This window comes from Phyllostomus hastatus, unplaced genomic scaffold, assembly GCF_019186645.2.
Source record: "Phyllostomus hastatus isolate PE091 unplaced genomic scaffold, TTU_PhHast_1.1 phas_scaffold_501, whole genome shotgun sequence".
In the NCBI taxonomy this organism is placed as follows: Eukaryota; Metazoa; Chordata; class Mammalia; order Chiroptera; family Phyllostomidae; genus Phyllostomus; species Phyllostomus hastatus.
The window spans coordinates 27984858-28000556 of record NW_025334033.1 but is presented as its reverse complement, the minus strand read 5'-3'; the positions used below and the strand labels follow the sequence as shown (position 1 = coordinate 28000556).

General features: G+C 53.4%; 1 protein-coding gene across 1 annotated transcript in view; it reads right to left on the bottom strand.

The window, feature by feature from the left end:
• Positions 1-11091: 11091 nt before the first annotated feature.
• The window catches only part of SNX1 (sorting nexin 1), a 35446-nt gene continuing 30838 nt past the window's right edge, over positions 11092-15699 (bottom strand). Inside the window, exons 12-15 of the mRNA XM_045822397.1 lie at positions 13342-13485; positions 12723-12803; positions 12156-12227; positions 11092-11531 (exon numbers count right to left, since the gene is read on the bottom strand). Of these exons, the coding sequence (XP_045678353.1) occupies positions 11481-11531; positions 12156-12227; positions 12723-12803; positions 13342-13485 (348 nt within the window). The 3' untranslated portion in view covers positions 11092-11480. The remainder of the gene's footprint in view (positions 11532-12155; positions 12228-12722; positions 12804-13341; positions 13486-15699) is intronic.

The window sequence follows — 15699 nt, the reverse complement described above, 5'->3', positions numbered from 1 at the left end:
TCCTCACACACATTCCTGGGACCAGGTTGCCCCCAACCCCTTTCCCTCCATCTTCGACCTGGACCCCGTGACAGTGGCCACGCTTGGACCCCACCTGGTTTTGATATCCCCCGACCCCAGCATCCACAAGCCCCTTCATTCATTCATTCATTGTTTCGTTTGGGTGTGTGTGCGTGCGCGCGTGTTTCTCTGTGTGTGTTTGTGTGTTTGTTTAATCCATTCAGCCTGCTTCAACCCAGTTTGCTGGGAAGAGGCAGTTTAGGGACCTAGGCTCTGCTTTGGGGGTCAGACAGCTTGGATTTCCCCAAACTGTGTAGACCTGTGCTCATCTGTAAAATTGGAATAATATGCCTTCCCAGGGATAGTGTATGAAAATTGAGATGATCCCCCATTAAGCCCGCCGCAAAGTCGGTGTTGAGAAATGGCCGCCTGTGGGTTTGTCCTGCGGGCGTACATCAGCGGTGTTGGCATCCAGGGCAAAAGGCAGGGAAGAGGGTCTGTGCAAGGTGGCACTAGGCCGCTCTTGCCCGCCCCTCTGGCCTTCCTGGGTGTGTGGCAGGATTTCACCCATAACTCTCTCACTGCCTGTGCTAGAAGGGTCTCCTTTCCTCTCCACTAGGGAGATTTGATACGAATGACTTGTAAAATTCCATAGCCCCCCACCCTCAGTCATTCAGCAGAGTCCAGTCTGCTGACTTCTGCAAAAAGGCCTGGGGGGTGGTGGAAGGAGAGGAGGCCCAGCCTGCAAGAGCTCACACCTAGCAGGAGGCCTGTGGTGGGGAGGAGGAAGCAGAATACCTGTCTTAGGGGGTGAGGCCAGGGGACCACGGACACACTCCACCCCTGCTGGTGCAGAGGTGCCTCCTAGCTGAGCAGAAACTGTTCCCAGCTCTGCTCTTTACAGACGCTGATGAACCCCAAGGGGGAAAAGCAAGGCTCACCAACACTATTTTTCACACTTTCCTCCCAAATTCCAATCTCACAAGGGCCCTAGAATCAAGAAGCTGAAACTCCCTGGAAGGGAAACGACCCACCACGAGGAGAAGTGCTGGGGTTTCATTTCCTGCCTTACACTCGAGGGCCCCCATCATTCCGGGACCCTGCCCTGCTCGTTCTGCTGTCCAGGAGCCCCTCCCGGGACCCCCGACCTCTACACTTCTTGGTCGCCTGTCCTAATGATGTTGCCCCTCTGTCTCTGTATCTGCCAGCTAGAAAACTGCTAGTCTCTAAATGATTCGCTCCGTTTTTCAGTGCCTCCCTCCGTACAAAGTCCATTCTCCACCTAGCAGCGCCAGCTGCCACCAAGGCATCTTCTTAAAACCTGGGCACCAGGCTCCAGACACAGAGACTTTCTTCCAGTTCCGAAGACCTGATGAGCTCTTCTTTCCTGCTTCAGGGCCTTTGTACTGACTCTTCATGGGATGGACTTAGCCTAACACTTCCAGTTCTTAGCCTTAAACTCACCTCCTCAAAGACACCTTTCTTCCTAATCACCTTAGCTTGTCACCCTGTCAATTCCAAAATGCAGTTACTGTTTATCGGGCGTCCCCTTGGGTTCCAGGATTCTGCCCCAGACTCAGCGCCATCAGGCCAGGGACCTGGTCTGTCTTGCCAGTAGTTGCCGCCATGGTGCCAGGTATGAAGTAGACGCTCAAAAAACACTTGTCTGAAAGACTGTGTGAATGCATGGGGGCGTGGGGTGCTGGGGAAGGGCCGTGGGGGGAGGCCTGGGAGAGAGGCAGGAAGGGAGCAGGGGTTGCCAGCGTTCCGGGAGGGAGGCAGGCTCGGGCATAACAACGGGAATGCTCTTCGCGCCTTCAGAGTTGGCCCCTGCCCCTTTAGATTGTGTGTTGTCCACCTTGATATTTAATTTTCCAGCGTTCCCGAGAAGCTGCACATCAATGGATTTTCATTATCAGTTACACAGGGAAATTTGATACGAATGACTTGTAAAATTCCATAGCCTTCCATGGTGTTCGGGTGAAAATTAATGAAGAAAAACCAGATCCACTTAAGATGTCTTTGAGGATAGAGAACAAGTTTTGGAAAATAGTTTCCTGAAAGGAGTTGCTGGAAACCCTGAAGCAGCTACCAGTCAGAGCCAAGGTTATTTTCCACGCACGGAAAGCGTCGGCCAGCGCGGGGCACGCGCATGGAGCCCGGTCCCAGGCTGTGTGATGGATGTGGGGCCCTTCAGAGTGCCGTCCAGTTCTAGAAGTCGCTTCACTGGGCAAATCCTTGTCTTTTCCCGATCGCTCTCTGACATATGGATTTAATATCCAAATTTCTGGGCAAAAGCTGGTCAGAAGTACTGGCTGGTCACATCTCCTTGTCCAGGGAGTTTCTAGATCAGATCATCTGCAGAGCGGTGGCTCTCCAACTTCAATCTCAGGGGCCCTGTCAATCTCAGGGGCCCTGACCTGTTTTCTGGAGGCGCAGGCCTGGCCTGGAGCCTCCAAGTGGCCTGGTGACGTTGCCTCTACTAATTGGGGATCACAGGGCAGATGCCAGTCTTTGGTCTCCCACAGCAGCCCTGTCAGGGAACTGGGCCACTCTCGCTGCCCTGGGCAGACCTGGAGCCTGGGGGTGTGGACCAAGGTCCAAGCAGAGGGCAGGAGGGGCTGGGGGTGCAGGTGTCTCCCCTGATAGGCCCCCAGCGGGAAGGGGCTGGATCTCCGGTCCTGGCCCCAGCTTGGGCCCTCGCCCTCCCGCCGCCATCACACAAAGCCACTCACTGACACGGCTTTTGCTGCTCCAGAGGTTTGATTAACCCCGTTAAGAAAACAAACAGCTCCTGGGCCTTGGGCTGGCAGCACTGCTGGGCACAGAAGCTGAATTCTTTTCTCCAGGCAGGTGGCCAGCTGTGGACTGGCCCGGAGGGGACCCAGCCCAGGGGAGCCTGAGAAAGGCTGGACGTGGCCTGCTCCTCCCAGGCGGCTCTGGGTACCTGGGCAGTCGTGGACAGTCCCTGTGCCTCGGGGTCCCCATCTGCACACGGGGAGAATTGTGGGCGCTCACTGACACCATGCTTCTCCGGTGTTTCCTGTGCGGCCTGGCACACAGTCATGAATGTTAGCTGTTATGGTCTGACCAAATTACATGAACTTGGCGTCCCGTAGCAATTACGTGATTCGTTCTACATATTGTCACTGATTCAACTTTGAACAGTAAAAACAAACTCTATTATTCCTCTTTCAGTATCCTGAGATTGCAAAGTTAGCTTAAAAAAAGAAACTGCTAATTATTTCACTACTAACTCTGCGATCAGGATTTTCCGGATTTTCTCAACATTGTGCAACCAAAATAATGTGAAAGAATTAATTGGAAGCAGAAGTTGGTGTAAATTAGCAGCTGCCCTGTTCATTCTAACGGCCTCCGAGTACTTACTGCTTGCCTTTTAAATAAGTATCATACATCTTATAAATTTGAAATAATTATAATAATGAAAGAATTTTTGTTTTAAATATTGGGCTTTGGTGTAGATGTCTGAAAAAATAGCCCTGCGGCTACAACATTGTAAGTTATTGAGCTGGTCTAGACTCCATGTCACAGATGAGGACACGGAGGTACAAGCTGAAGTGGGCCCTGGAGAGGCTGCGTTGGGAAGGCACCTCTGACAAGCATGCCTGCCTGAGCCCAACCCTGAAAGCAGAGTTTGGCTCAGGGTAGGCTGGTGGCCTCCTTCTCAGGGGACAGGCAGGCTCCAGCCCCCGGGCTTCAGCCAGCTGTGTTACTCCTGGGAGTCACCTGCCCCCTGCCCGGACAACGGACGCAGCTCAGCTGCTTCAGACCACACATGCCAGGGCCGGAGCGGGGGAGCTGGCAGTGACCCCAGCCACCCGCATCCAAGGCCACACAGCCTCATGGAGGGGACAGAGGAGTTCTGGCGCTCTAACAGCTTCGAGTCCCTTGGAGTGATGTGTGGGTGGGCCAACCAATCAGCTCCTCTGGTGTGCCCAGCACTCAGGCTCAAGGAACAAAGATGCACACAGGTACCCTCAAGTCACGGGTGTATATCATGACGAGAACCGTGGGACCAGGACATGAGGACAACGGGAAAGCCGGGCTGACGGCCTCAAAGTCTGGAATGGAGGTGCCCTTGTCTCCCACTCTGGCCCTGGGTGAGTCTATGATTTCTCGGCCGGTAGAGTTTTTAGTCTCTGCCACTGATGGTCCCCAGCTGCTCACCTGAGCTGCTGCTTTGTCTCCCAGCTTCTGCTCCTGCTGCTAGGCTGGGCCACACTCTGCATGTCTGGGAGAGAGTCTCACAGGGCTTGGAGCAGCTCAAATGCCTGCAAGGTCGGGTGAGTAACTTAACCTTCTCAGGCCTACCGTATGGGTTTATTAAGGTCTTTAAGAAAACAATTTAGTGCCCTGACTGGTAGCTTAGCAGGTCAGAGCGTTGTAGTGCCATGCCAAGCTTGCAGGTTCTCTCCCTGGTCAGGGCACGTGTAAGCATCTACCAATGAATGAAGGCATCCATAAGTGGAACACAGCAAGGGGATGTTTCTCTCTCTTCCTCACTCTCTAAAGTCAACGAGAATAACAACACAACTTAGGGGGTTAATGTCTAGGTTCCTCTTATCCACCCCTGCAGATCTGGTGGGAAATGATATGGCAGACAAGCTGAGTCAAGCAGATTGGGGTCCAGGCAGCTCTGGGGCGGGAGCCGGGCAGGCTTCTCAAGGTCTCTAAGCCTCAGCCTTTGAAGGAGGTGAGGATGGTCACCGGGCAGAACACGGGGAAGCCCCCACCCTGTACACGTTCCTGGCTGCCAGGTGCCGTTTCCTTTTCTGGTGCGGCTGCTGCCGCCACCATGCAATGAGCTGCTGCTCGGGTCCCTTGGTCCTCACTGCTGTCACTCAAAGTGGAAGAGGAAGCTGAGTGCAGTCATTTAGAAAGAGTCCTTACATCCCTTCAGAGAAAGCTCCTACCTCAGGCTGAACAGGGTTTTCCTGAACCCAGACAAACTACGTCCTACGGATATGAGAGGCGGCTTCCTCCGGGCAGCCTTGGGGAGGAGGCGCTTTCTGCCCCACAGGTCCGGTCATCGCGCCAAAGGCACATTTCCATGGGGACAAGGGGGCACAGGGGAGACAGGAGAGGAGGCAGACGGCTTCACCTCCCAGCCCACAGGCCCCGCCCGGGCACCTTTGCCCCAACCCTGCCAGCCATACCAGGCCTGCTGAATCCCAAGTCAGGCCTGACTTCCGAATCTCTGAGAAAACCTCGAGATCTGGGCCCTTAGGCTCATAAAACAACACTCATCAGAGCCTAAGGTGGCCACTGCCCCTCAGGCTGCCTTTGGGTGGGAGGAGGGGACCCAGATGAGTACTAGCAGCAAGGTGCCCGTGACCGTGAGCAGTGTGGGGCCCAGGAGGCCGCGTCTGGGAGATGGCACTGCACCAGGGCTGGGGAGGACCGAAGGTCTGAGAGGATGGCGAGGGCAGGTCCCTGCGGGGAACTGTGAAGGAGGCGGGGCTCCCGTCCCATTCCGGGGGGGATGGACAGCGCACCGAAGAAGGCTTCCTGGGGAATGCACATGGAAAGTAGGCCTCAAAGGATGCATCAGACTGTTTCCCCACAGCAAAAATAGCTTTATTTAATCTTTATGATTATAAAATAATACACAGAAACTCCAAGCAACATAAAATGGTATAAAAATGTTAAATCATGCAAAGTACCATCCTTAGCGGCAACCATAGTTAATGGTTCAGTCGACATTCTTCTCAAGTCCACATGATCTTATACAGATGTGGACCGTACTATACACGTAATTCTATAACCTACTTTTTCACTCAGAAATGTTTTCCTTGTCAAGGAATAGAGCTATAAATCATTTCCGACTGTATACTATCCGATTGTATTTTGTACCATAATTCATTTCATCCCTTCCTGCTGATTTCAGTTTTTACAGCTGTAAGTGCTGCTGGGATGAAGGCCATGTTTGCAGCGTCCTCTTCACGGACTGAGTTCCTGGAGGTGTTCATGGGACCCCCATCAGTCCCTGACACATGGGCCAGTGCCCTCCATCTCTCCCTGCACTACTCCCCGGGCCGGCCTTTCAGACGGGCGTGGCTGCAGGTTGAAGTGAGGGGCGGGAGCTGAGGTAGGGTACTTCCCGTATGAAGCCCACCACGCACGGAGGCCCCTTCGGCCACATGGGAGTGGGAAGGGGAAGGGCACAGGTGGACTGTCCCCAGGTGGTGTCAGCGTGGCTGTGGAAGGCGAGGAGACAAACAGGGGAAGGCGGACCAGGCCGGGCCCTCGTGCAGAAGGCTGTGAAGGCCAGGTGGCCGCGTCTGCACCCGGAGAATGTTCCACAGCTATCTACTTGGCACCTATTCTGAGCCTAAGCCTTTGACGGGGCCATGGAGCTCTAAAGACGTACCACTTCAGAGGGTTTCTTGTTTGGTGGAGAAAGCCAGCATGAAATCATGCACCTGGATCACCAGAAATCGGCAGGTGGTGACACGCTGGGGGCCAGCAGACAGCGATGGGCTGTTCCCACCTGTTTCTAGCCCTGCTCAGGCCTGCCTCAACCCAGACGTGGCGCAGGGGGTTGCAGCAGAGGTGTGTCCTCGGCCCCGGGAGGGGTCATCATTACCTTCCCCCTCCTTCCTGTTACCCCAAGGGGCCAAGGACTGGCGAGGAAAATCCCACACCAGTGGGGCCTGATGTCCTCACAAACCCACGGTCTCCGGCACACGTGGGCCCCAACCACGTTCAGCAAAGGACACTCCTTTCATCACCACCTCCCGGCCCCGTCCTTGGTAGATTTCCCTATCTTCTCTCCCCTTCTCCCTTTTTAAAACTTGGGCTGCAGAAGTGTTATTCTACTTTAGGGTTCCCAGCTACAGATGCATTCAGAATGTAAAGCTGGGAAGGGTTCAAAGTTGCAAGTATCTGTGTCAAAGTGACCCTGTCTATCGTTTCCACTTCTCTCATTTCTTCTGTTTTTGTCAACACTAGCACTGAATGCCGGGGTCTCTCCAGCTCTAAGTTCTCATCTTCAGGACACAAGAGCCCAGAGATTTGAAGGGGAAATAACCCAAGGGGAAGCAGAGGAAGTGTAGACTCAGTCCACACCTCTTCTCCAAACCACTCGGCTGAAAATAGGTACACGGGAGTCCCTCTCTGAGAACAATGATCAAGCAGGAGGCCTTTGCTCTCTGCGCCGACCCCCACCCCACCATCTTTCTTTCCCACCCCCACTCTGCATTTGCTCCCAGGTGTGGCTGTGATGGCTCTTCCCTTTCTCTCCTCTGACTTTTGTTCACATGTTGAGCCTGACCCACCTTTAAATCAAAGCCTTCTTTCACTCTGTATCCCTCCCCATTCAGGGGAGCTGCTTATACCACAAGGTCAGCACTTGCTGACCCCAATGCTTACCCTCCATCTGCTCCAGACCTATTTGGCCTCTTGGGCTACCTGAGTCCCGAGGGCCTTCACTGTGTACCCTGAAATCCACGCCAGACACCTGCACCTGTGGGTGCTCCCGTTCCTCCCTCCCCCGCAACCAGGTCCCCTCGGCTCCATCTGCACTGCTGGAACCTCTCCCCTGAGCTCCAGCCCCATTACCACCGGCCTCTCCAGTGGGCTGGAATGAGTCTGGCTGCTCTCCTCGCTTCACCTCAAACCTTCTGATACATCTAAATCACAACGATGTAAACGTTACTTCCTGCTTACATCACTCTGGTGGCTCCCGCACCTCCAGGGTAATGTTCACAGAGCCTCAAAAGTCACACTAGGCACTGTGACCTGGCTTCTGCCCATCCCTGCCTGTGGGCCACCCTCCGACCTGCCTCTGGCCACCAAAGCCACTTGCATTCCCCTAGAAGTGCCCACCTCTGCTGCTAGGACAAAGAAAGGCAGAACAGTCCCAGTAGAAAGAGCAACACCTCTCCATCTTTAAGACAAAGCTCTTCTTCCTGAGTCCCCAGGTGGAATGACTCCTCCTCCTCCTGTATCACTGTTCCCCCTACAGGCCTCTGACTCCGCACTCTGCCCCCTATGGGCCCTCTAGACTTCCCTGCCTACAAGGTCTGCGCAGAAATGCACAAGCCCTGAAGACGCCTGGCCCTGTGGGCCTCGGAAAGAATAAACATAGACTTACAGCAAGATGACCAATGGATGGAACATAAAGCATGACAAAACAAGGAGTTTTAAAATTAAGTTTCGCCCTGGCTGGTATGGCTCAGTGGATTGAATGCTGGCCTGCAAACCAAAAGGTCACTGGTTCAGTTCCCAGTCAGGGCACAGGCCTGGATTGCGGGCCAGGTCCCCATCTGGGGGCACTGGGGGCAATCGATTGATATTTCTCTCCCTCTCTTCCTGTCTCTAAAACAAATAAAATACTTAAAATTAAGTTACTTTGGAGAAGAGGTTATGAATATGGAAAAATGAGAAGACTAGCATAAACCTTATGGGGCTAGACTGGAAATATTAGCGTGAAACATTAGTGAGGAAATTATGAAATATTCATAATCTTTAATATTTAATAATTTTAACACCTAATTTTTAATTTGTCATCTCAGTATTTCTATTTGGATTTATGTTTATTTCCTTGCTCTTCTGGCCAGGCCTAGGCGCAACGATGCCCCACTAGCAATGGGCACACTCACACCCAGATCTTGGTTTCTGAGTATAATTCTCCACTAAAAGGACTCAAGACTCCACGGAGAAACGGCTGACTCCAGGGCTGGGCCAGGGAAGGTACAAGCTGGAAACATCTTGTTAAGCCAGAAAAGAAAGAAAGTGTTCAGAAGTGAAGAGGACACATTAAAAAGTTATAGGAGCCTGCTAGAAATCTGGGACGAATTGAAAATCAAAATAAATCAAAACAATAGCTTGCAACTCTGAGAAAAATAAAAATCCATTCATCCATACTGATAAAGATTAATAGGGAGAAAAGATACTTTTCTTTAAAAGTAGAATGCCAACAAATAAATGTAGAAGAAATTATAGAATTAGAAAATCACATTGGATGAGGAACAAATTGTTTACATGTTCCCAACATACCTCCCCACACACTACTTGTTAATCACAAAGGGGAAAACAGTGCATTTAAAATGGAGAGATCTGGCCAATGTGACCTTAACCGAGGAATCAGAGTGAGCGCCAGCATTCACGGGACCATCTGACCTCACTGCTGCGGTGCTCCTGCCCCACGGGCCAAGCCCGGGTCTGGGGGCGTGGAGCCGTGGGACCGAGCCACACCCAGGAACATTGCTACAGGGCACCTGGCCTGAGCTCTTCAGAGTGCCGACGGTGACGAAAGGCTGAGGACCTCTCCTGGGTTAGAGGAGACGTGTGTAATCATGTGTAACAACCAAAAGTAACAAATGACCCTGCAGCAAGAAAAAGCGAATTGCCATGAAGGACATTACTGGGACAAATGACAACATTTAAACATGGAACACGGGTTAGGTAACAGTGTTTATTGCATCAGTGTTAAACCTTTTGATTTTGGTAGCTGCACTCACTGTTGTAAGCTTCCAAAGTCCTCATTCCTAAGGAAACGCACACTGAGGTTCTGGGTGTCGGGGACACAGTGTCCCCCATCTACTCTCAGACGACTCAGAGACAGCAAACCCTTATGTCCTAGCCTCCAGGAAAGGTAAATAGTTGGGGAAGGTGGGTAAAGAATGCACTGGAGCCCTGACCAGCTTGGGCACTGTCCCACAAAACAGAAGGTCGCTGGTTCGATTCCCTGTCAGGGCGTGGAACCGGGTTGTGGACCAGGTCCCTGGTTGGGCGCCTGCGAGAGGCAACCGATGTACATTTCTCTCCCTCTTTTTCTCCCACCCTTCCCCTTTCTCTGAAAATAAATAAAATCTTTTAAAATAATAATATATTGGAGTTCTTTGGGATAGTCCTATAACTAAGTTTGAAATTATATCAAAATGTAAAAAGTTGCCAGAAAAACCAAGAATCCAACAACAAGGGATGAGTCGGAATTATGGTACGGTCACTCTGAGGAAGGCTACGGCGACACAGGGTACAAATAAAGTTTGCAGAGACGCGTAACAACATAGAAAACGCTTATACTATACAGTGTTAAATGGTAAACGCAGGATACAAAACATTTCACGTGTATATTATTACAGCTATGCCAAAGCAAGCATATAAGATTGGAAGGACAAAAATCAAAGGTGGTAATAAGAATATGGGGGGGGGCAGGTAGAAAGAGATTGGGCGACTTTAAAAAAACCGACCTGTTGAAAAAAAAACACCTGACAGCACCAGGACTCCCCACCCCCCAGCCAGGGCACAGGAAAGCAGTGCTGTCTACTGCACTCTCCTGCCTCAGGCTACCCCTCCCCAAACTTTACCCACCTGACGAGCAGGTGTGGAGCACCTCAGGCAGAGGCACCAGCCCAACAGGCTCAGGTGGCTGTGGACACAGCGGGGGGGAAGGCCAGCGACAGCAGAGCCGCAGGTGTCCTGGCCGGCCGCACTGGCGCCCCTGAAGGCCCTCGGCGTGTGCTGACAGCCCTGGGACCCCGTGACACCACACTGCCTCTTGGGCACAGACAGTAAAGCTTCTTGGAACCTCAAAACATCTAGAAACCCTTGGATGACCTTATCGAGAAGCAGAGTGCCTGGCTCTTGTCTACGGGGATAAAGAGCTAACTCTTTATCAGTCCTTTACACTTTTCAGGACCAGTTTTGATAGGTGGGAAAAGACGTTCAGAACCTAAGACTGTGCTATCAGAAGGCAAGATTCAGAAGGCCCTGGGCAGCTTAGGGAAACAGGGTGGGTATTAAAGAGAAAGTCTGCCTCCTTTGCAGGAGAATTGGTTTTGCCCCTCTTATTATAAGAGACATCTTTAAAGCTCCTTCTCTAAAGAAGTAGGAATAAGAATTAAATTGATTAAGAGGCCCTTCGAACGCGTAGCTGCAGTACGTGGAGGGAAAGCAGCTCCAAGGCCACGGGGAAGCCCGTGGAAGCAGCAGCCGAAGGCTGTGAGCCCCTGCCGAGAGAAAGCTACTCTGTGTGGGCGGTCAAGGTCAGGAGAGCATTCCAGACCTGCTTCCCAGCTGCACCCCAGCCTAACGGAAAAAGTACCACCATTCTGAGTCATGTGACCTGATTTTAAAATATTTTATTACATAATCCTTTCATGGCACCATCAGGAGTAACAGAAAACGTTATTCCCAGTTCCTAACCACATCCTGAAAAATATACATTTTTATTTATATATTTATATCAATACTCCACCCCTATCCCACAATTACACCACCTATTATAGGTCTTTTGTTTAAAGCAGGAAACTATTCTCTCAGGTAAGAAAATATATGTGGAAGCTAAGTGAAGTAATGGTTAGAATGAGTGGGGACGGTGTGGCTGCAGGGGCAGGGAGGAAGGGGCGAAGTCCAGGGAGGGTGGGATGCATCACCGGGGTCCAGCAGAGGTGGAGAGAGACAGTGTATAAAAAGGCAGCGTCAGGCAGGTGGGCTCTGGTGTCCTTGGTCCATTAGGAGATGGCCTTTGCCTCAGGAAGGAAGGCCTCCCAGTACTTTGCCAGCTGCAAAGAAGTGGGGACAGTCAGCAAGTGCCCCATCTAGTGGCAGAGCCTGAGCCTGGGAGGGGAGCAAGCGGAGGCCGAGCACCTCAGACACCCAAAGGGAGGCAGGAGGGGAGGCCAAGCTGAGGACATGGCCAGGCTAAGAGTGGACCTTGGGATAGGCTGGCTAGCCAGCCACACTGCCCGTGTCTCTCTCCAGACTTAGAATAATCTCTGAAGACAGTCTCGGTTCTGCCCTAGAAGGAGGACCCCTGTGGGGGCCACGGCTCTGCCCAGCTCGGTCAGCGCCTCACAGCGGGGGCCGCCGTTCCACACACTGACTGGAGCCTCAGCCGCCAGGGCGTTAGGTGGTATCCAGTGGTTAAAGGGAGAGGAGAGTTGGGGTCTGTCCTTAAAAACTAATTCATTTTAATTTTAGGATTAGGGCAATCCTGCTTACCAAAAGACCCTATTGGATGCTCCATGGTACAGCAATAGGGACTACTTTTAATTATTATTTACAGAGGGCACAGCTGCCCCCTGCGCCCCCACCCCCCAGCAGAGCCAGCGCATCCTGTGGCACAGCCGCCGGCGGCAGCAGGCTCTGGGGCGAGCTGCAGGAGGAACGGCTTGAGACTTACATACCTGCTGCTGTGAGTACAGGAGCGTCTCAAGGTACTTGATCACATGGTTTTTGAAGTCCTTGGATTTCTCTTTCTATAGGAGACAGGATGCTACACTGACCACCGACCACCCAGACAGTCGATTTCTCCCCTCGAGACGATGGTGTGATTGCTGACCAAGGCCAAACACAGCCTCAGGGAGCAGAGCTAGCAGCTGAAATAGCTATAAGTTCCAGGCAAACTGCCTTGGCCAAGGCCTTTCTGGCATGGGGGGCGTGTGGGGAAAGGGAGACGGGCCGGGGGGCCGGAGGGTGTGTGACAGCTGCAAGCTTTACTTCGTGTCTGTTCTAGTTCAGCAGGGAGTGCGGCACATCCCTCTGCCTTAGGAACAAACACGCGGATATGAAAACACACACACACACACACACACACACACACACACACACACACACACACACGGCCACGCCTCTTTACAACAACTGCCACGTCCCTGGCAGCTCCCCCCGCCTCTCCACTCCACGGGCCTGGACAAACCCACCCCACCACCGGAGCGGGCACCGCGCACTCCTGAGAAATAGAGCCACTTCACCTCAAACCGTATCACTTCTTTTCGGACCACAGTTGAAATCCTTTCAAAGTCCCTTTCATACTGAGTCACCCGAGCCTCCCACTGGGAAGAAAGGAGAAAATCAGATCAGTTAATGCTATGGTACTATTATTAGTCTTTGCCTTTGGACAGCAATTCTGTGTATGAGACCTCAGCTGCTCATTATGTCTGTCTGCCCCTCCAGGCAAGATCAGACACCAGACGGGGATTCTGCCGGAGGAGCCCGTTGCCCCAGGCTGGTCCTGGGTCTGGGAGAGCTCGGGTGACTCCAGAGCCTCTGGCCGAGGTACTCATCCACAAGGCTGGGAGCCCCAGAGAACCGAACTTAATTCTCACCAGCGGTCACATCTGAATTACCTTGGAGCTTTTCGAGGACCCAGCCAGAAGCCTCCCAGCAGAGATTCTGATCAGATGGGTCTGGGTGAAATGGTTAAGAGAGGAAGGGGGCCAGGCCTCACAGCGAGCCTGGACTCCTGCACTCGTGCCCTTTAGACCCTGTCCCCTGTCTCGCCTGGTGTGGAGTTCCGAGCATCTGCGGGGGGCGGGGCCGGGCTCACTCAGGAAGCAGTGGAAGCCCCTGCACAGGGCCTTGGGGCCTCACCTCTACGATCTCGTCCTTGGCCTGCTGCAGCTTGTCGGGCTTGTTGGCCCACAGCAGCCGCGCCTCGGCCTCCCGCTTCTTCTGCAGTGTGGCCTGGGCATCCTGCCAGCGCTGCCAGGTCTTCATGCGCTGGTCAAAGGCGGCCTGTGGGGTGGGGTGTCAGGGAAGAACACAGCCAGCCCTTAGGAGCTCCACCGGCTCTGCCCATGGGCTCTCCCAGCAGCTGGGCCAGGGAAGCACCGAGCAGGGACGGGTTTCGCAGCCGAGTGTTAGTGCCGGCTGAAGTTTAGTGTCAAAAAGCACAAGCTTGGGTAAGACTCATCTCCAAGCCTCCAGTGGGCCAGCGCTGTGCTGCTTCCTGCTGCTCCCAAGGCTGGGTGGCTGGGATGGGTGGGCGGCCTGATGCTAGCACCCAGTACCACGGCTTCCGAATGGCCTCAGCCCAGTCCCTGAGTCTACACACTTTTCCTGAGTGCCTGCCACGGACCAGGAACTATGAATACACATGGCTCCGCTTTCATGGAGCTTATAGTCTAACAGAAAAGACTGACATCATATTAATAATTACCAGTAAGTGCCCTGGCTGGTATGGCTCAGTGAATTGAGCACAGGCCTGGGAACTAAGGGGTCGCAGGTTCGATTCCCAGTCAGGGCACATGCCTGGGTTGCAGGCTAGTTCCCCAGTTGGGGAGCACATGAGAGGCAACCACACATTGGTGTTTCCCTCTCTTTCTCTCTTCCCCTCTTTCTAGGAATAAAAAAGAACTTTATAAAAGATAATTACCAATAACTAATTGCAAGTACCCAGAGTTCAGACAAAACAAGTAGGGTGCTGTAATAAAACTGGGGACCTAGCTAGCCTGGGAGATACCCCAGGGAAGGCCAACCTAAGAAAGCAACCTTTAAAATGACACCTAAAGCATGTACAGGGCGACTTCCCAGATCTTTAAACACTTCAAGCCCCCACAGGGACACGCCACCACCTTCACCCCGTCCATATGCTCCATCACTCTAGGCGATCCCCCAAGAAGCTCCCCAAAATCCACTTGCTGGTTTTCCGAGTCCAGCTCCCCGACCAAAACCCACACTTCCAGAGGACAGTCCCTGGCCCGTACAAGCCGCCCCACAGCCCCCTGGCTTTGCAGGCTCAAGGAATCGCCTGGGGGAAAGGTCTGTGCCGGGGGCCAGTCTCAGCCTGGTCTACTCGCTCCCCTTCCCTGCCGACTTCCCTGGGTGTTTTCTCAGCCTCCTTGGTACAGGGCTTTGCCTGCCACCACATTTACTTTCCCCAGCAGTGTCACTGGGGCTTGCTTGAATTTTTAAACAGCTCACAGTCAAAGGCTTAAGCAAAGGGTGACCGCATATCCAAGACTCGAGCCTACCGCCCTGGCTCACAGAGCTGTAGCCCAGGTTTCGGGAAGAGCAGAAAGAGACATCCGCTTGCCTCTCTCGTCGCACCACCAGCTCATGGTCACGAGGAGGGCTGGTGGGAAGTCTCAGAGGACAGCCCAGCTTACGGTTGTGCACTCCGAGGTGCGCTGCCCCAGCACCTGCAGCCCTAGGCCAGGCCTCCTTTGTGCCGGTCCATAGGGGACCCCTGCCTGGGCGTCACATCCACAAGCCATGCTGTCCAGGGACCCCAAACTATGCTGCTCTCTGACAGGCTCCCCAGAGAGTGCTCTTCCCTGGGATGGCTCTCCAGTCTACGTAGCCTGACCAACCCTGAAAGTTCCAGAGCAGGTTATTTTTCCAGCTTCTTATCAGTCTGGAGTTAGCAAACAAAACAACAACAGGGAGAAGACAACGAGCAGCCCACAGGCTCTACTCAGCAACCCTAGCACAGAGGCAGCCAGAGCCCTGGGAGCAGCGCGGCTCCTGACAACACAGGTGCTCCCTGGTCGGGGCCTGCTGGGGATGGGAAGTGGAGGTGGCTCTGTTCCAGCTCAGAGGCTCACACCCCCTGGTGCCAAGTCGGATCTGGGGCACACTCAGGCTCTTACTAGGGGCAGGTGCCAGGCTCTCTCTTGGCTCTTTGCCATCTCGCGCGGTGGGGGGGGGGGTCACGTGAGAGCGAATACCACTGCTCGGGGAAGCTTCCTGGGCTGTTCGGACAGGCCGTGGGAAACCAGACTGTCCTGGTTACCAGGAGAAAAGGTGAAGTGAGCGACCTCAGGGCGGGCTGCAGCCTTGTTACCGGCGGGGTCAGCACAGCACACCAAGGGCTCCGGTGACAAGCTCTCTCAATCCCTGGCCTTACTCCTTCATGCAATGCCAAGCCAGCTCTGTGTAGTTACCTGACGCTCTCACTGAAGGACAAGGCGAAGCCAGCAGAGCGCTTACCAGGGCAGAGCCACCGTG